Here is a 26811-nt window from a genome sequence, read left to right as displayed (position 1 = left end):
TTAAACATCCAAATAAATGACAAATTTATATTTTCAACGGCAGTCTCCCATTGTAATTTCTTGTCGCCATTGGAGTTTGCTCTCTAAATTTGAAGTATTACGGGAAAATTCACGTGAATTTTATCAGGAACGATTCAAATATCATTTCGTTTACAATACCCTGCAAGTGCGTGCATGAGTGAACTAAAATTTTGTGTTTAAAAACATGTTATTTAGATCTAGAAAAAAAAATGTTAACTGACTCACTTTTAACCTATCAAAGTTGTAAACCCTCCAAAATTCTTCCAGTCTTCAGTAGCTCTATCCAATCCTCAATGAATCAGTTGTAAACAAATAAGCTCTTTTAAACATCGGTGAAATTCAGTCATCAATCGCACCATGCCCTTGAAACGATGACTTGTTCAATTTAACATCATTTCCAAACGCATGGTTCAAAGATATAGAAGTATTTTAGCATCCATACTGAAGTATTTACAGTCCGCCACATATTCAATTTCTTTCATAACGGTCAGTTTTCAAAAAGTAATATTCATCATATCGAGTCCCGGTTGTGTATGCAAGAGAATTTAAAATCATTTTCTCCGAAAGAAACTGATGACGTATGAGATAGAAGACGGAGTATTGCTGGCACTATGCAGATTTATACGAAGCGCACAAGGGAAAATTACATAGGTGTACAATCAGCCGATAGAAGATAGAAATCCTGACGTAATGTCATGCTGGAATTATACTTTACGTTTTGAAATATTATATTCAAACAATGATTAATTGTTTATCGTTTCATCAGCCTATCTGTTTCATTTTTTTATATAATGTTGCTGTTTATATGGAAGCATCTCCTTTTAAGCCCGTTACTTACTCTTGATCCGAAGGCTGCTAATTTAAATTTCTTTAAAAGCAAAATCGGACCGCGAACCCATTCTCTCTACTTATCAAATTATTATTATTATTATACCAGATTTATATTTGACTTAAGGTATTAGGCCCATAATAGAGTACCTTCTTTTTGAACAGTATTCAATTCCTACCAAAAACCTACTTTGACTGCAATTTTCAGGGGTGGGGTGTAGGTTCAAACCCCACTGGGATCAAACTTTTTTTTCCTTATTTTCCATTTTTTCTAGTAAGTTTTTACTTCTTTCAAGACTTGTTAATGATTTATTGCATAAAAATGGGAATAAAATCATTTGATAGGCGATTTCTTGCTGTTCAAAATGAATTTACCTCTGAAACAGAAGGGGTAGAGTTAGACATCTTTAAAAATACTGAGTTACACACGGTAAAAGTTCCTTATTTTGCCATCAATCTTTAGATTACATATTGTGGAAGAAATGTAGGTTGGTTTTAATTCTGCCCCAAGGTTATTTTTGAATGAAGCAAGCAATCTTCAAAACAGACCAACAGAATTCGACCTTAATTTTTCAATGTTGGAGTTAGAATGCTGTCACATTAAACCCGTTTACTTGAGGCACACTAAAAAGATGATATTGACAGTTTTATTTTAAGTTTTATATATGTTTACCAAAAGTTTGATTTTCTTTCATAAAAAGTATTGGTAAAATGAATTCTCTGTAAACGTTTTAGATAAAGTCCATCACTTTGAAATTTGTCCCCGCTTGAGCTTGAGGAAATGCCATTAATTATACAAAATTTATAAAATACGGCACGGTAAAAGTTTTTAAAAATTTGCAACACAATGTAAAGCACGGTCAACTGTAAGAATATACCAAGCAAATGCCATTTCTTAATCATTGCTATTAGGGGCCTAATACCTTAAATAAGTGGTATGAAGTCTAGAGAGCAGCCATAGAACGTAGAATATTGTTATTTATAACCGCCAATTTCAATTACAAAAAAATATCCCCGAACTATCATTTTATCAACTTTTATTGTCCATCAGAGCTACGGTGTCCAGAAACAGATTTAAACATTTTCTTTAGTCTTATATTACTCCAGTCAGGGTTTTTAACAAAGGTTTGATATTTTCTTTTTGTTTCTGCTCATTATTTTTATATATCGTATATTCCTGTTGAATTCCACAAAGGTATACATGTGCGCAATCGTCGCAAATGTTACGTAACTTCAGTTTTCTTCTGGATTAAACAAGCACAGATTAATTATTGTCTCTGTTGATAAAGTCCGCGGTTGATAGATTGTTTTTTCGACCTGTGCTCACATGTGTAATATTTGGCACGTGACGAGGCGCGCGATCGAAGAAAATATGATAGAATGATCAAAATGATTAGCAGAAAGTGTAACATAGGCGTAGGAGCAGCGGGACCTGAAGGACACCAACAACTATGAGAGTTGGTGTACAGCATGTATTTTGCACCCTCCCTTCCCCCTCTCCATCCTTCCTTCCCGCTGTTCCCCGCACTTTTAATTAAAACAAGAGGTTTTTCCTAGAATTAACAGAAAACCCATTTGAGAGAGGAACTATATAAGAATTTGATGCAAAGCTAATGGTTCAAAGATTATAGAAACATATTGTTTTAGTGTACATGTAATGAGCTTTGAGAGAGATTTAACATAACTATGCATACCAAAACTGAACCTGAAAGAAATAGAATGCTTTATAGCTGACGAATGTTTTCATATATACGCCGAAACCTAAACCGAAATAAAAAGGAAACCGAAACAAAAACATGCACGTTGGGGGCCTAAATCGGACTGAAGACGATTCATAAAGTTTCATGTTGCCACGGTTTACGATTCTGGTTTTATTATAGAACGTAATCTTGAATTGTTCTGTAAGTTAACCAAATGAAAATGCGCGAGAATGAATTTTGTTTCTGTATGAGGGTGACTAGATGTTTATGAAAATATTCTTTCGGAAATATTAATATTTTTGTTATTTGTTAAACTTCAAAAAGGACGTCAAGTTGAATCACAAAAGACCTTTCACTTAATATTCTGGCGGACAAAAGAATAATTGCCAGCTGAGCAATGTTTAATGTGTCCCTGTACATCTCATACTCATATTCTCTCCGTTTTCAAGGACAAACATGTACAAGATGCGGATCGAAATGGAAAATATTAACTTATGTTGCTATTAAATATTATTTTAATAATAACAATATAAAACGTTAATGTGACGTGATTGAAAGGGAATATACGGACTGCGAAGTTTAGTTTCCAATTTTATTAATTAAATCCATAAAAAAACTTCTAGGAGGTAATATCTATTTAGGTCATATCAACTGAAGTCAAGTTATATATAATTTTCTTTCAACGACAGAAAACATAATATAAGAAGAATGCCCATGTGTTATTAAAATATCGAGACGTTCGCACGCACATTTGTTTTTAGAATGTCCTTGATTTTTGTGTTTGTTTCTTTCTATTTTCTTATTTATTTTTTTTTATGTTGAGGTGGCTTAACATAAATTCCCCCAAGAATTAACATAATACGATAACAAACACAGTCTTTTTAAATATTAACTCGGGAGTTTAAATTTTGAGTTGACCCCTAGTTTATTGCGCTACGGACGCCGCCATATTAAAAAGTCGACGTAACGTCATATAGCATGACGGTCTATGGGGAATAAAGAAAAATCCAAGATTATATCTTTCAAATACACTTTATTGAAAAAATGAAAAAAAGTCTAGAGATATTAATGTATGGTATATAAATATGTTTTTGGACGATTTTACCGATACTGATAATTTAGAAACGAGGTAAACGTAATGGGTGGAACAGACTTTAGACTGGTTTAAGCTCGTTTTATCTGGTTTTCTTGGTCACCCTTGTAATAGGCTATTAAAAATTTCAATTGGACTAGTGCAGATGACACGGTTGATAAAAGCATGCATATTGTAGAGAAATGAAATGAATTTTCAACCAATATTTAATGATACAATTGTTAAAACACCCGGGATCTCTACAAAATATGCGCTACAGTTGAAAACGAGTTAACTTTAATAGCACGTAACATGTTTCAATTGATATTATAGCCATTTTCTAAAAACGACACTTGCGTAGATTAGAACGACTTCATATCGTTTGCCTTGATACGGAGTAACTTACAATCACAGTAGTGTTTTAAAGGATTACTTACTAGAAAGAAAAAGAAATTACTGGTCTGGTAAGTTCTGTGCATTAATCTTCTTCAAGGAAGAGAAAATGTTATTTCTGGAAAGAAAATTAACAAACTTTAGGACGCTTTCAATAGATTTTGATCCGCTTTGCATTAAGTTGTTTTTGTTGCTTTAATCGTCGAACAACATTAAGCTTAAAGAGAATTCCTATAGTTTTTTTCCTTTCATAGATTTTTTTTAAATTCACATATATGATATGAAATTTTGTGCTGAAAACAATGAACAAATAAAAACAATAGGTCACCAGGCTCGTTTTTGTGAAAAATTGTTTTGAACACACCCACTGTTGCTGAAACTGCCAGCGATTTTTCAACATTTTCATAATTTTCTGCTTTTTATAAATACCAACCAAAATATACATCAAGACAGCACAATAAGGTTTTTTTCATTTTTACAAATTTTATTATATACTTATTTAATATTATAGTCATATTTGTAATACTCTATCCTTACAGTAATTGGTACAAATGAAAAAAAATATTGTTTCATATTTACTTTTGTGAACTTGTTTTCAATGAAAAATACCCATAGTGAAGAATATTTTTTTAAATTTTAAAAAAACTCTTTCATAGAATTTTTTCCTGTTTTTCTTGTGTATAGATAATTGTATTGCGAACATAAAAATGGCTAAAAATGTATGGGTCACCAGGCTAAATTTTATGTTAAGACCGCTAGAATACAACACTTGTTAGGACGGAAAGTGGCGCGAACCTGGCCAAATTGATTGGATGTATGTGCGTTAGAAGTTAAAAAAAGTTTTAAAAATTCTTAATTCTTTCTATAATTGAATACTAAATAATCTGAAAGGTGATATTGACCTATCAGTACTAAGTCAATTATCTTACATTTTATGAACAACACTGTCTTTGTACTAAAATGCGATGTGAAACACAACCACAAAAATAGCAAGATATCTGTCAGGCATGATACTTGTCAATACAACATAAACCAGTATCAACATTTGATTACTGATAAAACTTATCAAAAAATGTTATTTCATTCAAGAAACCTCATATCTAAGATTGTCTGTAACATGTTTCGACAAATGTTGACTTCAGTTCAGTTTTCCATAGAAAGTGTCGGCTGCGCAGAAAGATGCGCATAAAAAACTATAGGAATTCCCTTTAAACAGGTAATATTGATTATATATCTATCATACATATAAATCATGCAATCAAATCTGTTAAAATGATCTTTCGACCAAGCTTTCACAGAAACAGCATTTAATTGGAACATTGTATTTTATATGATTTTACTTTGGGACAAACGTCGCACCGGCACAATTATAGGTAATATATACAAGTAACGACTTCCAGCGTTTTAGCTCCTTATACGAAGTATGGAGAGCTGTCCTACTCGACCCGGCGTCAACGTCCTTCCACGTCCACACTTTGGTTAAAGTTCTGATGCATTTCCTCTTTATCTATGTAATTATTTGATCGATTTGTTTCAATCTTAAAATAGTCATTCCCCATTATCACCCACATCAAATGGCACAAGGGCCATAACTCTTGCACCAAATATAAAATATTTGTTTCACATTATCACCCACATCATATCACACAATGTCCACAACTCTGGAAAAAAGTTTCCTTGAATTATTTCCCTTTTTACTTAGTATGCCAGGTTAAAGATTTAGTGCATTTTCATTCTATGATTACCAAACGGATTTGTTTCAAACTTAAAATAGTTATTTCTCATCATCACCCACATCATATGACATAATGGCCATAACTATTGCACCAATATTTCATGAAAAATCCCCCTTTTAATAGAATTTCAAGTTAAAGGTTTGGTGCAGTTTCACTCTATCTCAGTTGTTACTAAACGGATTTGATTCAAACTTAAGATAGTTGTTCAGGCTTACCACCCACATCATATGACACAATGTCCATAACTTCGGCACCAACATTTCATAAATAAAGCCCCATTTCACCTAGATTTTGAGGTTAATTTTGATGCATTTTCACTATATATATTTTATTACAGAGGGAATTTTTTCAATCGTAATTCAGTTTAAAGTTTTAGTGCAGTTATTACTCACTTATCACAGTTATTACTAAATAGATTTGATTCAAACTTAAAGTATTTGTTACACGTCATCATCCACGTCATATGACAAAAGGTGCATCACTCTTTCCGCAATAGTTCTTTAATCATGCCCCCATTTGCCTACAATTATACTAATCTAATGTTTTGATAAATTTTATCTTTATCTTTCTTATTGTTTAATTGTTTTGACACAAATATAAATTATTGGCCAATACCTTTATCCACATTGGAGTCATTACACACTCAAGCGACTTCTTCAGCTTCCTCAGATGTGCTCGTATCGAAATAGTCGAGCGCGCTGTTTCATTGTACAGCTCTTGTTGTAATAGAGCCTCTTTGAGCATTTTCAGACAATACCGGGCACGTGGATATAACACCGACCTGACCATATAGATTCCTAGACTTTGCCCTTCACATAAGAATAGAAAAACTATATTATTTTTCTGGGGTTTCCTTTGTTCAGACGAGCTCTATAGAGCTTCGAAGGTTCCGATGTTTTGCAGAAATAAAGATTAAGAGCTTTCCCATTACAGAAGGCATGTTTACCGAGGAAGACGAATATTATCTGAGAGCATACATGCTGCTCCTGAAAGGAGGGGGATTGATGTTAAAAGAAACTTTCTACAAAGAACTACGAAAGGCCGGAGGAAATCTTGATTTACTTCTAAAACAACACGAAAGAAAATTAAAGCACCTATTTGTAAAAAAGCAGCAAGAAAAATTGTTTCCAGATACTGGAGTAACCGACGTAGGAACATGGGATTTAGCCACGTTAATAACGGTATTACTGACGGTATTTAAACAGTCACTAACCGACGGTGTGAAAAATAACTTAAAATCTATTAGGTATGTGAGGAATATGTTTTACGCCCATATCTCTGTGTCGCTAAGTGCCGATCAATACGAAAAAATCCGGAAGGAATTACAAAATGCACTCACTTCACTGTCGACTGGATTAAGTGAAAAGCTGAAAGACGAGTGTTTTAAGGTTATTCAGGAATGCACAACTGGCCCTATCACCCCATCATGTATAGCAGAACTTACGAAACAGACAAAAGGTACAGAACACTCGTTCCAGGCTGTAATAAACAAATTGATAAACAAGAGCGAAATGAGAAAAAGTATCTGTCTTTTTATGATCCTTGTCAGTATTTTTTTATTTTAGATTCATTTGTAGCAGAAAAGTAGACAGCTTTGATAATTATAATTGTGTTTATGACAAAAAAAAGTCATCACTGACCCAAGAACCGTCTTGACTATGGTTTACCTTGACTACTGATGTTTGTATGACTGCTTAAAACTCTACTAAATATCCAATATATTATTTTCTGAACTAAATGAGTATTAGCTCGTTACCTCTAATTCTACGCCGTGTTGCTTTAATATTAAATACAGCACATTTCTTTCCACAGAAATAATGGACAAGTTACACAAAGTGAGTGTGACTGAAGACCGAAACGAAAAAACAATATTTAGAACTTAAACGTAATCGTAGGAAAAATGTTTAAAAGCTTAGAAAAAAAACAATAATTTAATATATTTGATATGTATGGTGGCATATGTTTGGCATCACTTAAAAAGACAAATATGTTATTACCACAACATTTCTGCAATAATGTTCTAGATATCGCAAAACGATATATTTTACAACAGTATTTTAGTTAAAACAACTACATTGACCACAGATAATTAAACACTGTTTACTACAGTTTTCAAGGTTGATGGATTTAGAGAATTTTTCTTTCAGTGTTTGAGTTTTAGGCCATTGTTGAATATAGCCCTAGGGGAAAGCAAAGACATATATATTGGTGACATAATACACACAGCGTGTCGTAATGCAATAAAGGAAGTCGAAAACAAAAATGACTATCCGGAAATTCGCAGTGCTATTCAACAGATGCTTAAAACCATGCCCATGCCTGTTGTGAGATGTAGGTATATATAAAGGTATATTAAACATGCCGATGTATTTGGAGTGCAGAAGCTTCCTGGAATCTCTAAATGATCTTGCCCTTGTACTGTGTTCCACTCTTTCTAATATGAGGAGTCAATGTACACTTGAGCCCGTCCGCTTGGCTCAATAGAGATAGCGTAGATCTACGGCCATAAGTTTAAACCCCGGTCGGGGAGTATTCTCTGTGACGATTTGATAAATGACATTGTGTCTGAAATAATTCGTTCTCCGTCTCGGACTCATGTGGGGAAGTTGGTCGTTACTTGCGGAGAACAGGTTTGTACTGGTACATAATCCAGGAACACTGTTTAGATTAACTGCCCGCCGTCACATACCTGATACTAGTATACTGTTGAAAAACGGCATTAAATCAAAAACAAATAATTTAGACTTAACAGTTACACCAGAATAAATGTATTTGTTTTAACTAAAATACTGTTGACATAATTTATCTTTTTTTCAGTCATGAACGTGCTTGCGGCCACTCAGTTATTAAGAGATCGCCCTCGACATTTTCTTTTGTTGTTATGTGCACTTTTACAGAAGAAGCACATTTTTTAATCACACATTACACATAATTAAGCAAGTGATTATATATTACGGTTTTTTGTTGATAGGTGAAAAATCAACAGACGTTTCTGACGACAATGCTAGATCTCCTCAAAGACGTCCAAGCAAATCAACTGATGAAGGTAACTTTGCTCTTCAATATTTTCTGACTGCTGTTAGTATACTAGTACTAAGCTAGCATTTTATTTCAGCAATATTTTTTTTCCTTTTCCTCTTTCTTTCTTTTCTTTCACCTTTACTCGATATTTTGGTAGCATCTTCAAGGAGACTTTTGCATTTTTAAAATGTAAACAAACTGTATTAAGTATGTGTTCATACCAACATTTTAGCTATCAGTGAGAAAGATATTCCATAGTGCTGACCTGTCAAACAAAAATCTCTCTTAGAGGATACATTACCCCTATTTTTGTTGGCGTTTCTTTTTGTTGTTGTTTATGGGTCATTTGAGAACATAGGTTGGTTTCTCCTTTTTTCAGGCCCCATATGGGTACCTTCAATTTTTTTCCCCGTCACTGGCATAATAGGGGTCGAGGAGCATCCGCCTATCAGCCTTACAATGTTTATGAAAGTAAATATTATCATAAAATAAATACAATAAAAGTTAACGATAGTACACATATTCTCAAGCAAGATCTTTAATATTTTTAATGTTACTGAAGTTAGACAGGGATATTGTTCAGTATTTTATGTCTTAATATAAGATATTCTATCGACTTCAACACTATTTGCAAAAACTTTATCTGCTGGGTAAACATTTCTCTAGCTGATAAAGATCATAATTTATTAAATGAAGAAGACATGGTCGGTAGTGAGTGTCCTGATTTTAATGCAATACATATAGAACGCATACGAATATCAATGGTTTTATCTCCAAGCTTCGTTAACGAGTGATAATGATCCAAAAAGTCCTATTTTTAAGAGTTGGTGGTGCTAAAAAGATTTCTAAATAACACTTGCTTTAGAAAACTTTATGTCAATAGTAAAATATTTTCTGCCTTCTCTTCACTGCAACAACGGCGCGAGATTTAGGATGTCTAAACACGCTAATATTCACGCACGCGCGCGCATGCACGCACTCAAACATGCTTTTCGTTATCATGCCCTTGCAAAGTATTCCAAGAATAATTAAAAAGGGAATATTTTGGAAAAATACGCTAGTCCATGATGTATATTAATTACATCACTTTTGAAATGAATTATTCTAACATATTTGTATTTGATTGCCAGTTAAACAAAGACTAAAAACAATCTCGATAAAATCTACGATAAACAAGGGTAGCTAAAAATAGCACATAATGACGTAATATATATCAAGGAACCCAGTCAGTACCCGCTGTTCTTTTTACCCCCACGTGCATTAAAATTTTATGAATGAAAATGTGTATGAAGTTTAGGTCACGTGATGCAAACAAGTAGTTTTTTTACCTAGATTTGTACTACTAGGCTACCACTTCGTCTGCAAAAAAGTAAACATGGCGAACATGATAAGTATAGGGGCTATTTGTGAGTTAAGAGGTTCAAGTAAAGAATGGAGAGTTATTGGTTATCGTTATGACGGTTCAGTCTACAAATATATTGTCCAGTCACAATATTCGAGGATCACCAAATGTGTTTTTACCTTTAAAATATTTGAAAACATACTTCAACTTACAAGGAATTAAATGAGTTTCTCACTCAAGTCACTGTATTGGTTTGGAGGATATGAGCGGTCTTGACGATGAAATGCCAGACCCAGACTATGTCAAAGTTGAGACTGGTAAAATTTAGCATTAACAATGCTACAAGGGACATTCTCTATGACACACTAACAGCTACATCTTCACAAGTAGATGCACCTGAACTAGTCACTGCCTGGTCCTTTAGTGGACACGATCACTTCTGAAATTACTTCTGAAACTGAAGTACCTAGAATTTATGCAGCAACAGAAACCTCCGTCAACATGTTGCGGGCACAGAACACTGTAAAACAAACTGACAGACAAGCAAAGTGGGCGGTAAAACTATTTAAATGGATCATCAACTATTAATATAATTTTTTATCATTTCATTCCAATGTAACATGTTTGAAAAAATAAAATAAGCACAGAATTCAGATGCACAGGACTTAAACCAGAAGGGCATTACCTGTGTGTTTAAATATACCCAAATCTGAACAATGAACCGTTGTAGAACTAAATCAGGCAGTATGAGTTCATTTTTGTCCTAACTTGCTCATTAAAGCATAATGATAGCCATAATGCTGAACTTCATTCATGGGCTTTTCAAGCAACCTCTTGTCTTGCAGGACATAACGCCTGGTACGCAGAATTGAACCAGGATTTATTTTACACCATAATACATGAAGTTGTCTCAAACATTGTTTATCACTGAATATTGAATAATGAACTTGCTGAAACTTATTTGACAAACAAACATGTGAGTCCTGATTATATATTTCTTCCGAAATTTGACCAGTCTACATCATTTCTTAGCTAAACTCTCCACTGGGACTTGAACACAGACCACTTCCTACTTCTTACATACAGCAGAAAGCATTCTGACCATTGATCTATAGAGAGAAGAGAAGCAAAATAATGTTCAACTGGGAAAAAAATTAACTTAAAAAACTAATTTCATTATATTATTATTGATAATTTGAAAACAATTATTATGAATCTAAGTTGATCATAGTTTCTGAAAATTCTATAGCAGTCTGACATTTTGTCCAGAACAAAACTCAAACAAATGAAATCAACCATTGTACATTCTGCAATAGACAACAGTTTACATACACACTAAGTCTTGTGAGGCGATGTTCTGACATCAGTTTTGATGTCAAAATATCGCATAAAATATTGTAACTCGTAATTTGATAAATCAAAGTTAGGCATATTTTTATCATTACTATAAACATAATTCCGTGAGCTTCTAAGAATTCAATTAAAATACACATAAGACAATTTTATAGTTTACTGTCTGATTTACCATGGTTCAGGAATCAATTCCTATGCACCTTAATTCTGTATATATCGAATAATAATCCATGTAAAGGCCTGTAAAATTATTTGTAAGGTAATTTTAAGCAATGCAATAGCGATTATAAAAAAAACTGAATGATTTAAATGAGTTTTGTTGAATAAAAAATGGAGCACATTTTTCCATGACGTGGCAGAAAAAATTCTAATTTAAATAAATAAAATTCAAAGTTATCATTTCAAACTTAAATGCGAGATTGTAACGATATATAGTAATACTGTATCACGATACATATCATATGTCATCAGTCAGTTGGTACACATTTCGTATCAAAAGCCTGTTTCAGGATATAGAAACGATACAGTAAAAAGCTACAATTGAATGAAATCATTAATACAATGAATATTAAAGATAGTAACTACACAAGTATATTATTTATAACACTTTCTTTAACTTGAAAGAAACAATTCAAGTACTTTCCAAATGTAGGAAAACTGTTGTTGTTTCTTTGTCACATGAATTCTGACATGTATCACTATATGTACCGTACTGTTTCATCTGTATCCCGGTATATATTGTATTGTGAGACTGGCGTACCATTACACCCCTACTTGAATGTATAAATTTACTACAGATTGGATGAAAGAAACCAGCTACCAAAGTAAGTACTGAGTTTGAATGGTTAGAGGTATCTGTGTTGGATAAAATCCTACAGAAATTCTATCCCTCAGTCTAGACAAAAAAAAAGGTGACGGCTACTCCAAGGCAGGTCTTATTGGCCTCAAAACAGGAATAAATCGCTATCTAACCACACCACCTGTGTCACGGCAAATAAATATCATGAAAGACAGGGACTTCATGTTTTCTAATCAATTTTGTCTGGATTGGTTAAGGGGCTTAAACGTGAAGGAAAGGACCTCAGTAAACACAGAGAGCCAATTACTGAGGATGATGTGAATAAACTGTTTGAGAGTGGACTGTTTTCAGAGCATCATCCAGGAACACTGCAGAATGAAGTTCTGTATGATATCCTGAGTCAGTTCGGCTGCCGTGGCCAGGAAGGAAGGCCTCCATGACCTTAGGAAGGACTCCTTTGTTGTAAAAATGGACTCAAAGGGCTGTCAATATATGTCATACAACGAAGCAATCTTGGTTTAGACCATAGAGAAGATCCAAAAGAGCCACGTTTGTATGAAAATGAAGGTCCACGATGTCCGATGAGATCTTACTTAAAATATATATCAAAGCTAAGTCCAGTGTCCTAATCTCTTTCTGCGACCTATTGACAAATTCCAACCTGCTCATAAAATCTGATACGCAAACAAAGCTGTCGGTGTAAAGTTTCATGTCTATGTTGTCTGAAAAAGCATGTCTCAGTCAAAGGTACACACATCACTCTTTAACAGCCTTTGTTGGCTCCTATCTACATAAGAGGGGCTATTCAAGCAGAGCAATAATGTCTGGAGCTGGTCATAAAAATGTATCAAGTCTTCATTCGTATGTGAAACCATCCTATGATGAGAGATACAGCAATCAGCAAAGCCCTAAATTATGCAAGATATTAGAATAATGAAGTAAGTTTTCCAAAATTTAACTACTAAAGCGATTATATATCTGAACCGTGAATGAAGTTTAAATTACAGATTTTCTGATAAATATAAGACTGGAAAAAAGTCATCATCATTTTTTTAATATTGCTGATACACCCAAAGAACTAAAAACATAAATGTATTTTTTACTTCTCTGATATATCTTAAGTCAGACAAATGCTAAATAATTACTGATCTGACAATAAAATGATTGTTTCACTTATTTATCAAATTACAAGTTTACCATTATATTTTATATCCCTAGGGTTTGAATTTAATTTCTCAGAATTCCAGTAGCAAATAAAAGATGGGCATCTATCACCTTAAAATTCCCTTGTATTTATAATGTAAGTTTGCATTTTTACTGCATATTATTAGTGATTACTGCGTCTACACACGATATGCGCAAACGATAAAACCAAAAACTTTACATTACTGAGAACTGTGACTTATTCTTAAATATTTTGGTCCTTCAAAATTTTGACGGTTATAAATATTATCAGATTATCCTTTACAAATATAATTATAAAACAATTTGAAAGTAAAATTATTTTTACTAGCGATTCAAGCTTCAAAATCTTAGTAAATTTATGGTTGCCAAAAGTAGTCGCAAATTACATACAAATTTAAAAACAGTCTGTCATTTGAATGTAAGTAAAATTTTGTATAAAAAATAGATTATATTGTAATCAAACATTTTTTAGGAAAACTTTTCTCCTAGTTCTACCAAAAGGCAAATCAGCGACAGTCGTGCCTTACACATGTTCACTGGCAACATTGCCTCGAGCACTATTACAGTTAACATTTACAATGCAAAATAATTTAAGAAGAAAGTTCTGCTTACCGTTTTTGAAGTTAATACTTAAATTAATCAAAGGAAACTGTTCACTTCCTGTCGTGCCTCATCATGGCTCATGGCGGCCGTTTACTGACCTGTAGTAACTACATTAAATTGCGTATTGCAATAAAAAAAAATAGTGTTGTATTTCATTGGGGAGGCTATTATAACAGCCGATATGTTTATACCACGTGACTTTCCTAACAACAGACTTTCGCCACGAAATGTAGTATGACAATGTTCAGGCAATAAACCCCTATCAACCATGTTAGAATCGGAATAATAATTTCCTTACCGTTTCTTATCGTGGAATGTATAATTCCACTATAAACAACGGTAAGGAACTTATTATTTCTTAAGTAAAACATAAAAAAGAAATAAATTTATCATATCTTATTATTATGTTGTTATTACACTGAACAATTCAGACGTTGCTATAAAAAAATTATGTACGTGTGCGGCGGAAGTAATCTCTGTTTTATACCGTTTTATGTTGATTTTGTGTGCAAAGTCCTCACTTTGCTTGCACTTAAAACTTATATCTGAAGGAAACTTTAACATAAAGACCATATTTGAAGATGTTTTCTTTAAATTTCGATACTTCAAATGTCGTTTAAAATATTGCATAGTTTCAAGTATCATAAATTCGGGAGGGTAATGTCTTTTTCCATTTCTCATTAATATTTTATTTTTCCTTTGTAATGGCCAGATATGTCTAAAATTCACTCTGTTTCATATACATTTCTTTTGCCTTAATAAAACCCAGTTAACAGTCTGTATTTAGTCTTGTGTAGCTTTTTTATTCATACGAGCTTCTCATGTGCATTTGGTGGTTGTCACAATTAACATAAAATAAGTAATAAAAAAAGTACTGAATGAAATAACATAACAACATCTAATGTATTTCTGTTAAAAGCTTCTGTACAGCGTACAAGTTCCTTTCATAGATAAGTAAAACTTTGTATATATGATTGTGATATTAGTCCCGCAACAATGTCAGTATTGACATCCGTAAAAGACTTTCTGCTACCGTAACGTTAGATTACAATGTAACATCTAATCATCTATACCGACGTTATCATGTAAACGTACTCATTTCTTTCTCTGGAAATCTGATAATATTTGTGTTGAGCGAATTCAAGATTTAATTTATATAAAGAAAAGTTTCGATATGTGAAAAAATGTCTCTCAGATATCTCATCAAAGCTGTTATCTCATTAGTGTAAAATGAAATAGTGTTTTATCGTATTGAATATTGCAATGGTGCAAACGGCGAGAATTAAAATTGCACATGGTCATGTTATATATTTTTACGGCCCGTATAATAAAAATAAAACACAAAATGGGACAGACGTATTTTCTTCAAGGAAGGGCCGTCGGGCTTATCAACGCTGGTGTCACGCAGTCACAGGTAAGTTTCAATTTGTATGTGTTATTTTTATATAAAACTTTTATCATTTTAATAATTAAACAGATTTAATAATGTTAATAAATCGAGTGTCACCCTAAACTGATAATATCACAGATTTTGTTATAAAGAGTGTATCCGTTTTTTCCGCAGGTTGTAAGGCGAATAGGAGTACATCGCAATACCATCAAAACGCTGATAGTACAGGACAGAGCTACAGGCAGCGTAGATAATATTTCTCGCCGGCAACGTGGACGTGTTACAAGTGCCGTACAGGACCAGCAAATGATACGGTTCTACCGTCAGCGGAGACGACGCGTCGCTGTTCAAAACATTTTCATTACGCAGAGACACAGGGCTGGCGCGGCGTCATCGCAGAATGGGGACGTGTTCTTTTCACAGGTGAAATGAAGTTTTGTTTACGTGGTAACAATGGTCGTGCACGAGTATATTGTGAAAGGGGAGAGAGGTTTATCGATGAAAATGTCACCGAATGTGACAGGTACAGACCAGGATCAGTTATGATTTAATTTGGGGTGTCCATGCACCGCAAGAGGAACCTAGTATTCACGGAGGGCAATTTGAACGCGGCATGGTATCAGAACGAAATCATCCGACCCTAGAGGCTTGTACAGGATGGCACCCCCTGTTACACCGCAAGAGCTAGACTAACGCTGTTGTGTATTAATAACATAAACGTATTTGACTGGCCATCCACGTCCCCGACTTTAAATATTATGGAAAAACTTTGGGACGAACTGAACCGCCGGGTAAAAAGACACGTGCCAAAGACCATTCCCCAGCTGAGAGCCAGGCCAGTACAGGAATGGATCAACATTCCCCAAAAATTAAGTACATCGATACGTGACGTCAAAACGTTACCTAGCCGTCATTAACACCCAAGGAGGGCATGCAGGTTAATAGCCAATTGTAAAACAGTGTGATTGGAGCAGGAGCAGTTTTTGTGATTTTGCACTTTAAGGCAACGATGAATTACGTACTGTTGTTTTCTAAATTTTGATTATTATGCAATGAAATATAATAAAATATTATCACTCACTTCTTAACTACATTTGTTGCAAACTTCACAATATCTACTCAATAGATACTGATATAGGGGTATTATAAATTTGTGTAACTGTATAGTTATAAGTTCCACCAAGTGTATGGGCTTGATCATGATATCGGACAACCTAATATCCAAACATTCATTGACTGTATTCTTTACAATGAGTATTCTTTTCTACATACAAATCTGTTCGCATGCTATTTTCATCCGTGCTTCCTGGAGATCGTTAATCTTGCTAGGTGAAAGGAAGACTTAAATATGATTTATTCATTAATCAGGATATCCTTCTTCCATTTGTTTTTGCATGAGTATTCTTTTCGAGGTACAAATTCCTTTCGCATGCTATTTCAATTCATTTATTCAATCAAACAAACAATTATATAATTCAGACATATGTTATCTTTCAATTAGCTCAAGCAGTACCAGATGAGCTAGAAGATGATCCATTCACTAGACAACTTTACGAAAACGCCTTAAAAGAAGGAACAGAAGTAGACAACACCATCAGAGTCATGGTCGTTGGTTGTTATGGTCAGGGAAAGACGTCATTAGTGCGTAATTTATTGAAACTGCCAATCGGAAGAGTTGAATCAACTGATGGAATAGAAGTTCAAAAATGTGTCGCAATAAGCGATACTGAATGGAAGCCACCAGATGAGGTAGATTCCGAGGGTGAAGAGATTCGGCGTTTAGTTAATATTGCAAAAGGTACGCGCACACATGAGTCAGTTCTTGAGGATCAGTCTCAACCTCTGCATTTGAAATTAGAAGATAGCGGGATAAGCGGACCGGGCGAAGATTATGACTATCCGTCAACCGAAAACGAGGTTGAATATATTGATGAGCAACATATGTTGCATAAAAAGATGAAGTTTTCCAACACTGATTTAGATCATGGTCAGTTTAAATCAGAAAAATATCATCAGCCACAAGCAAGCTCTTCCGACAGAAGTGTAAGTTTTCAGGCAAACAAGTCAAACATTCGTTTTCAAAATTTGAGTAAATTTAAATCGGAATTGATGAGATATGAGACAGACAGTAACAAACCTGATGTAAGTACAACAATACGTATATGGGATTTTGGTAGACAGTTTGTTTATTATGCAACCCATCAGATTTTTCACTCTCGACAAGCTGTTTACATTTTAGTATTCAGCCTCGAAAAGGATTTGGATACCATTATCAACGATGATGAATTCCCTCTGCACAAGAAAACTCTTAGAGACTACATGAAATTCTGGGTGGGTTCAATAGATTCGTTTGTAGGGAGCGTGGATGGTCATGACCCACCAATTATTTTGGTTGGAACACACATGGACAAATTAAAGGCAGGAGCAAATATTGAGCATTGTTTTGAAGACATCAGACAGACTTTCGAGGATAGGATATGCCTTAACCATATTCAGCCTGAAGATTTCGCAGTATCCAACATGACTTTGACTGATGATGGTATTGAGCAGCTACGTAGGTCAATACTGGACATCAAGAAGAATCAAAAGAAGCGACACTTACCTGCAAAATGGATACCTTTAGAAAAAGATTTGCAATCCCAAAAAAAGAGCATCGTTAGCTTTGACGAAGTTATAGAAATAGATAGCAGAAATGAATTTCCAATTTGTTCAAAAGAACATGACGACACATTTGACCAGATCAAGCTTTTCCTTTCCTACCAACATGCCACAGGCTCTATTTGCTATTTTGACGAGGGGGATTTAGCTCGTTATGTAGTTTTAAAACCTCAGTTTCTAATCGACGCGTTCCGCTGCATCATTACATCTAAACAATTTTGTAAAGTTCGTCCAAAAATGCGAAAACTCTGGAATAAGCTATATGACACAGCAATACTGGAACCGGAGTTGCTTGAAGAAGTTTGGGCGCAGAGTGGCAATGAGGAGTTTATCAAATACAAAGAAATACTGGTCGAGTTCTTGAAAAAGCATCGCATCATTTCCGACATGGTAAGCTATAATGAGTCTACGAATTCGTACCAACCACTTCGTAGTTATATCGTTCCGAGCTTCCTCAAGGTACAAGCTGACGATAGTATGCTGAGAGCATTTTGCAAGGATAAAACATCATCTAAGGTCGCTCTAGGCTTCAATGTAGTGAATGAAAGTATTCTACCAATACTTTACCAACAATGTTTGGCAGCTGTAGTGAGCAGATGGCCACTTATCAAATTCGATGGCTGTTTTATCATCTATAATGATGTTGTTGCGTGCGAATTGAATTTTGATCATGCCGGACTGTTGATGATGAACGAAAATAGACTTGAAATTCTAGTCGTCTCTCTTTGTCCTTCTGACGATGTCAGTGCCAATATCTGCGACATGTTTCGAAGATATATAGAACTTGTCATCAACACAGAAATGAATAAATATCAAAGACAGAAAACAAATGAATCACGCTTTGCGACGAATCTTGTTGTTCGATGTTTTCACATTGAACACGGTTTCAAGGGAAGCAAGGAGACCTGTGATTTTAAAAGTCTGATCTCAAGAGACAAATGTCCTTGTCCTGACAGGAAAAGTCATTGTTTCAAGGCAAGGGACATTCGGGATGAATGGTACTTGAGTGAAACAAAACCCGAGAGGGCACCAAAGAAAAGGTTGACGAGGAAAGGGTACAGCACACTCTCAATGGCGATCGGGCAAGGTTGGAAACAGATTGGTTTACAGTTAGGTCTTCACGAAATAGAATTACAACATATTGAGATGAATAACCAAACTGTTGATATGCAGATTTACCAAATGCTTCTAAAATGGGATATGAAGGAAGATGATAAAGCAACTCTTGATGTCTTGGTCACTGCAATTTCAAACTGCTCTCGTGAATGTGTTAACGTTGACTGGGATGTGTTGAGAAACCTAATTAATGGATTTTAGTTGTACTTCCAGTTCTTGATACCAGCAGCATTGCATCGATTATCCTGTTATATTGGGATCGACTTGGTTCGTAATTGATCTCAGAGTCTGACCTTTTGACGATTTCATTTGGAACAGATAATCAGTTATTCGGAATAACTCTGTCATGTCACTTGATACAAAATGCCTTATGTCCTGCATGAGGCGATACTATATCAATATAACTCGATATCGCAGAAGGTAAAACAGAATATTTCGAATCGTCGAGAGCTATCTTCTTTGCAGTTAGTTTTTGGTAAAAGCTTGAGCGGGAGATATGTTCGATTCGCCATTCTTCAAATTGTACAGTTCGTTTTCGTAAACATCATGATTATAAATATTAAAGGGAATTCCTATAGTTTTTATGTGCATCTTATTGCGCAGCCGACACTTTCTATGGAAAACTGAGCTGAAGTCAAAATCTCTTGAAACATGTTACAGACAATCTTAAATATGAGGAATCTTGAATGAAATAATATTTTTCATAAGTTTTATCAGTAATCAAATGTTGATACTGGTTTATGTTGTATTGACAACAATGACAAGTATCATGCCTGACAGGTATCTGGCTATTTTTGTGGTTGTGTTTTCACATCGCATTTTAGTACAAAGACAGTGTTGTTCATATAATGTAAGATAATTGACTTAGTACTGATTAGACAATATCACCTTTCAGATTATTTAGTATTCAATTATAGAAAGAATTAAGAATTTTTTAAAACTTTTTTTAACTTCTAGCAGACATACATGTAATCAATTTGTCCAGGTTCGCGGCATTTTCCGTCCGAATATGTATTGTATTCTAGCGGTCTTAACATAAAATTTAGCCAGGTGACCTATAAGTTTTTAGCCATTTTTATGCTCACAATGCAATTATCTATACACAAGAAAAACAGGAAAAAATTCTATGAAAGAGTTTTTTCAAAATTTAAAAAAAAATATTCTTCACTATGGGTATTTTTCATTGAAAAAAAGTTCACTTTTTCATTTGTACCCATTATTGTTATAATAGTATTACAAATATGACTAATATGATATCAAATAAGTATATAATAAAATCTGTAAAAAGAAAAAAAACCGTATTGTGCTGTCTTGGTGCATATTTTTGTTGGTATTTATAAAAAAAAAGCAGAAAATTATGAAAATGTTGAAAAATCGCTGGCAGTTTCTGCAACAGTGGGTGTGTTCAAAACAATTTTTCACAAAAACAAGCCTGGTGACCTATTGTTTTTATTTGTTCATTGTTTTCAGCACAAACTTTCCTATCATATATGTAAACTAAAAAAAAAAATTCTATGAAAGGAAAAAAACTATAGGAATTCTCATTAAAGATTGCGTTTTGTAACCTTAACTCAGGATTCCATTTTTCAATGTGTCTTGTATAAGAAAAACGTGAGCTCAAGCTAAAACAAAACATAATCAAAAAGTAGAAAGGACATTTTGCAAGTAGAGAAAATTTGGTTTGAAAACGTGTAAACATGTATGACCTAGTAATCGAACTGTATGGACAAGTTTGTATGTTTTTGGTGGGTTTTTTTCACAAGCACCGTCAGCTGCACCTACTTGAAGATGATTCTTTACGAAATTGTGCGGATTTGATGGAGGATTTAATTATGATTATCTGCAATAGGGACACTTCGTATGATTGTTATAAAGACTGAAAAATATTTGTTGACTCATTGTTTACAAAATATTTGAAATTGATCATAGATGTGGATAATTTTAGTTATTTCAGCTGGACCTACATGAAAATATATTTTACGCATTTGTGTGGACTTGACTGAAGATTTTTATAATTTTCTGTAATATGACACTTTGTTTGATGATTATATATACAGAGAAAAATAATAACTCATTTGTTAACAAAAACATATTTGAACATAACATAGAGGGATTCGAACAATAGATATATTATGGGTATGTTTTAATTGCATACTTACATCTGGGCTTACAAAAGCTTTGACCAAATAGTAAAGTTGATATTTTGTTGCATACAGTATGTTTTACAATTACTCTAACCAGAATTGTCTTTAGAAAGTGCAATTACGCCCAAATACACAGTAACGACTGATAACGTCATAGTACTTATTATTTAGGAACGTATGGCAGTACTAGTTAATACGAATAATTGTTGGACGAATTTGATGACGATAATTTCCACGGTTCTGTACGTTTTGAAGCAGTAGGAATGAAGTTTTAGATGCTTTAGCTTTCCTTAACAGTGAAAACTATGCTTCGATTTCTTTATATCTGAAACATTTTATGATTTTAACTTGTCAAAGGGTTTCAAGGTCCAAGTTTATTTGTATCAAGATCAAGCACCGGCACCTATGCTTTTGATACATATTTCCGTTTTAGACTTGATTCTCAGTCAGTACACAAAATGTAAAGAAATTCTGTCTGTAGGAAAAATTTTGCCTATATGCATATAGGAAAATGTCAGATGTGTCTTTAACTTAATACATGAATTCCATAGAAATAAAGTTGTAGTATATTATCTAAAATACTTTATATATGTTGATGATATCTTGTTTTCTTTATAAATTCAGGTTCATGGTTTGGTTGTGGAATCAATGATGTGAATATCAGTTGTTGTTTTTTTCTGTTGATTTTGTATTATTTATTTTTTGCGGAGGGGTGGGGACTTCGAGACCACTACATTCAAATTACTATACGACTTTGGTAAACGTTCACTAGACATTTTCGTTTTAACAAATGTTTTTAAATTCCAGAAGAATAACAGCTAAATCAAATAATAGTCATTTGCTTAAAGTCGGCACGTATTTTCTCTAAATTTAAGTTTTTCAGACCAACACAATAGTGTGAACAGTTTTGATAGAGAATAGTTTTAAATAGTACTAATGTTTGTTTTAACAAGCGTTGTGATCATCGCTGTTCTTGGTTTCGGCTACATTCTCATCGTGTGTCATTAGACGTAATACTGGTTGGTTGTCTACAGACTCAAATATGATGCATTTATAACGTCAATGTTCTACATCCGAAACTGATACGCTCTCGACCTACAGCAGAGGCATGACAAAAATCATGATAATGATCGTCTACACATAATAAACCGGGACTGCATGACGGACAATAAAGGCCATTTTCAGTTCCAGTTTTAGATTTATTGGCATATCGGCATATACAATATACCTATTATGAAGGCCAGTTTTTGTTCTTATGCGCTTATGCGGTAACTGAAGTTTCTACCTGGGTCATATTTCCTTCTAAAATTTCTACAAAGAAAATAATAAAACGGTTATTATGAAGTATTTAAGAAAGTGGATAAATGTGTCTTACATTTAATGAATGGCTGTCTTTTCATTCCTTCTAATCAATGTTTGTTGACGATCAAATTGATACACTCATCTTCGGCCGCCACATCTGTTTCAAAACGTGCAAACCTGAGACGTTTATCACCATCAAACCAAATTCTTACTCGTCATCTAATAATTCCTCGTGTTACCTAGGACTGCCCTGTGAGTTGAGTTGATAGGGATAAAACAGGTTATTAAAGTAAAATATGGTTATTGCTATATAAGTTTGATATGGAATGCTGTTTTTGGCTCGAGTGAATTATGCCAAGTTAGTGTAATAGGAGGCGCGCAAGCGCTGAGTGATACGGCCTGGAACAGTCCGTGACAGCCGAATACAAAATCCCAGATCTAGGTACTGTTATGATGACCCTTTCATTTATTACAACCATTGTTTTGTCTGTGGTTTGTTATCGAAAGAAATCTTCAATGTTTTGACAGTATATCGATGTTAAAATAGAATTGCGTCTATATTTTGTGTGCTCTATTTATAGAACTGTGTCAATTCATGTATATTAAATGGAAGTAGTGCAGCAAAATGCAATACAAAAGATGCAATTCTAATTGTTCCTTTCTGTACGTATTTACTTGTACAATACTAAACTTTTTTGTCCACATGATTTGTGTAGGTGTATATTAAACACATTTGGCATATTGAAATTAATGAGCACATCTATTATTCCAGCACTAATCTACCTGTAAATAGAATGTAAACATTTTTTTGATAAGAACTTGTATCACTCCTGTCAATAAACTTTGAGCCTGCTAAATTTCTAAAATTGACTGTTCCATTATTCAATTTGCGCAGTACCATTTATTTTTCGAATGGTTGTTTACTAAATATTTACTGACTGAATAGCGAACAGTACAGACCATGATCAGCCGGCACGGACGTTATGGCTGATCTTCATCTACGCTGGTCGCAAAGGCAGAATCAATTGCCGCCAGCAGGATAAAGTTTGAATAATAATAACAATAGTAAACATCCACTTTGTCATGCCCCTTTGATATTTCTGCTCTAGTGGTCCGAGCGGTTGCATTTATTGTTCTTCTAAAAATCAAATGTTAATAACTATGCAGCTTGGTTTTACGCTATTATTAGTAGTTGTTTTGTAGAAATATATTGACATTTGTGCGCAGTTAATTTCATACCAATCACATTTTCTCTCTTTTGATATAAAGGCAATAAAGGCTATGACGTTAATAACCTGTATTCTGTCCATCTTTGTTTAATTGAATTTTGATATTCGTTGAAAATATTGATTATGTATTAGATTTTGTATGTGACAGAATTTTTATACAAGTACTGTTTAAAGCATTGAATTCATTGAAAGAACTGAAGTAAATTTGATTGATAGTGCATAATATATATGTTAGAATATTTTCAACAGTGTTGTTATGTAATGAATTCATTGAATGAACTGAAGTAAATTTGATTGGTTGTGTACATGCATGTGAATATTTATACCAGATTTCCTTGAAAATAATGAAGTAAATTTAATTGATTGTTAGTATGTATGTGATAGAATATTTATATAATTGTTTCTTTAAGTACTGAATTCCTTGAACAAAATGAATTACATTTAGTTGATTGTGAATATGTATATGATAGAATATCTATACAATTGTTGCTTTAAGTACTATTTTCCATGAAAACTGAAGAAAAGTAACAGAACATGGTATAAAAAAAGAACATGCATGTGATAGAATACTTATATATGTGTTGTTTTAAGGACTGAATTCCTTGAAAAAGATAATAAAGTAAATTTTATTGTATGCTATAGAATATTAAACAAGTTTTGTTTAAAGTTACTGTACTGAATTCATTGAGAAAATGAAGTAAATTTAATTAGTTTTGAAAATGTATGCTATAAAATATTTATACAAAACTTAGTGTTGTTTTAAGTACTGAATTCCTTGGAAAGAAAATTAAGTAAATTTAATTGATTGTGAATATCAATGTGATAGAGTATTTATACAGTTGTTGGTTTTAATACTGAATTCCTTCAAGTAAATGAAGTAAAATAAATTGATTGAGAACATGGTATATGATAGAGTACTTAATATACAAGCGTTGTTTTAAGTACTGAATTCCTTGAAAAAAAGGAAGTCAACTTTATTGATTGTAAATATGTATGTTACAGAATATTTATGCAAGTTTTGTTTTAAGTACTGAATTCACTGAGAATATGAACAAATTTTAATTGATTGCGAATATGTATGTGATAGAATATTTATACAATTGTTGTTTTAATTACTGAATTTCTTGAAAACAATGAAGTAAATTTAACTGATTAAGAATATGTACTACATGATAAAGCAATTAGACAAGTGTTTTAAGAACTGAATTCTTAAAATGAATGAAGTAAAGTTTATTGATTGTGAACATGTATCATACATACATACATACATACATACATACATACATTGTATGTTACAGAATATTTATACAAGTGTTGCTTTCAGTAGTGAATTCATTGAATAATGGACTTAATTTTACCCGTTCGTGAACATGTGTGTGACAATGTATTTAGTATTGTTTTTAGCTCTGTAATCATTCATTGAATAATGCATGTCATAGAAATGCTTATAATGTTTCAAGGCTATTTTAATTTATTTCATCGGGAGTAAGAACAATGTTAATTTAATTATCACATTTTCCGAATATTTAGAGACGAAAATGTACTTCTCTGTCAAACTGTCTTTGCTGAAATTGGCACAGCAGTTAAAAAGAGAAGTTAAAAGAACATAAATGTTCGAAAGTGTCACACTTTCCTGTTTAATACGTTTTATGCGTTATGTCATTTTTATCAGATCAATTAATACCAACACTTGCTGTGATTTGATTTTGTCAATAAACATGTACTTTGTGACTTACAAAGTTCTGATGCCTGGAATGTTCCACTTTTCCGTCACGTTATAGTCTCGTGCGTTCGTTAAATAAACAAGTCTAACAGATTTATCTTTGCGCATGCGAAAGTATTGTAAATATTACAATTATTGTTTGCGAGTCTTTATATTGGTTTATTCTTAATACCATGAAACAACTACATGTTACAATGAGATTTTCTATACTACTTCCTGTTTCACATTTTGTTTTATAGATTATTAGCACAAAAAAAGACCATTATGAAAAGTGCAAGTTAAAATTTGATAAAAAAAATCTCATATGATATAGTTAAAATTCATATCAACATATATATAAAGAGGTGGAATTGCTTGCGCTGCATAATATTATATTTACTACAGATGTGTCTGTATCGTCGATATATTTTCTAAATTATGTCTTCAAATAATATGCTTTAGGCGTAACTTAAAACTGTGATATATATTCGACCGCAATGAACTTGATTAAACAATTTTGCTCCTTTATTCTACCTACCTCCAAGGAAGAGTTATCAAAACATGAAGTATTGAACGAAGTCAAATCGAACAGCTCTCAACAACAGAAAGCCTTTCAAAGCACAACATTGTCAATTGGTTAAACAAAATTGAGCCGTGCCATGAGAAAACCAACATAGCGGGTTTGCGACCAGCATGGATCCAGACCAGCCTGCGCATCCGCGCAGTCTGGTCAAGATCCATGCTGTTCGCTTTCAAAGTCTATTGGAATTAGAGAACAGCATGTTCCTGACCAGACTGCGCGGATGCGCAGGCTGGTCTGGATCCATGCTGGTCGCAAACCCATTATGTTGGTTTTCCCATGGCACGGCTCAAATATGTTATGTTACATGATTGTAAAATATTAAGTATTAGAACAGAACACTATATTTTAACAGATAGTACTAAGAAGATCTGTGACGGTCTTTTGTTTGTTTTGTTTTGTTGGGCTTAACGTCGCATCGAAAACAAGTTCAAGCTTTGATGGTTGAAGGAGAACCCAGCTCTTCCGTGCATTATTTAAGGTAGCTCTGCACGTTTGAAACCCCGGAAGTGATGGCGTGACGTTATTTATTCGGAAAACGTAGAATAAAGCCTGGATTCGGCCTACGGGAATGAAAATCAGTTTATGAATTAATTGAAACCTGTGAGTAAATTTATTACAATGGCACTGTTGCTAT

The 26811-nt window shown here is 33.5% G+C and overlaps 1 protein-coding gene across 1 annotated transcript; it reads left to right on the top strand.

Annotated features, from left to right (window-relative positions):
* Window positions 1-6688: 6688 nt before the first annotated feature.
* On the top strand, window positions 6689-25143 carry LOC128546123 (uncharacterized). The gene is made up of 4 exons (XM_053531188.1): window positions 6689-7208; window positions 7860-8081; window positions 8722-8796; window positions 16945-25143. Exons 1-4 carry the CDS (start codon window positions 6689-6691, stop codon window positions 19416-19418), a joined length of 3291 nt encoding a protein of 1096 aa, XP_053387163.1. The 3' UTR covers window positions 19419-25143.
* Window positions 25144-26811: the final 1668 nt, after the last annotated feature.

Source organism: Mercenaria mercenaria, chromosome 19 (genome assembly GCF_021730395.1).
Source record: "Mercenaria mercenaria strain notata chromosome 19, MADL_Memer_1, whole genome shotgun sequence".
Classification (NCBI taxonomy): Eukaryota; Metazoa; Mollusca; class Bivalvia; order Venerida; family Veneridae; genus Mercenaria; species Mercenaria mercenaria.
This window is presented reverse-complemented; position numbering and strand designations above follow the sequence as displayed.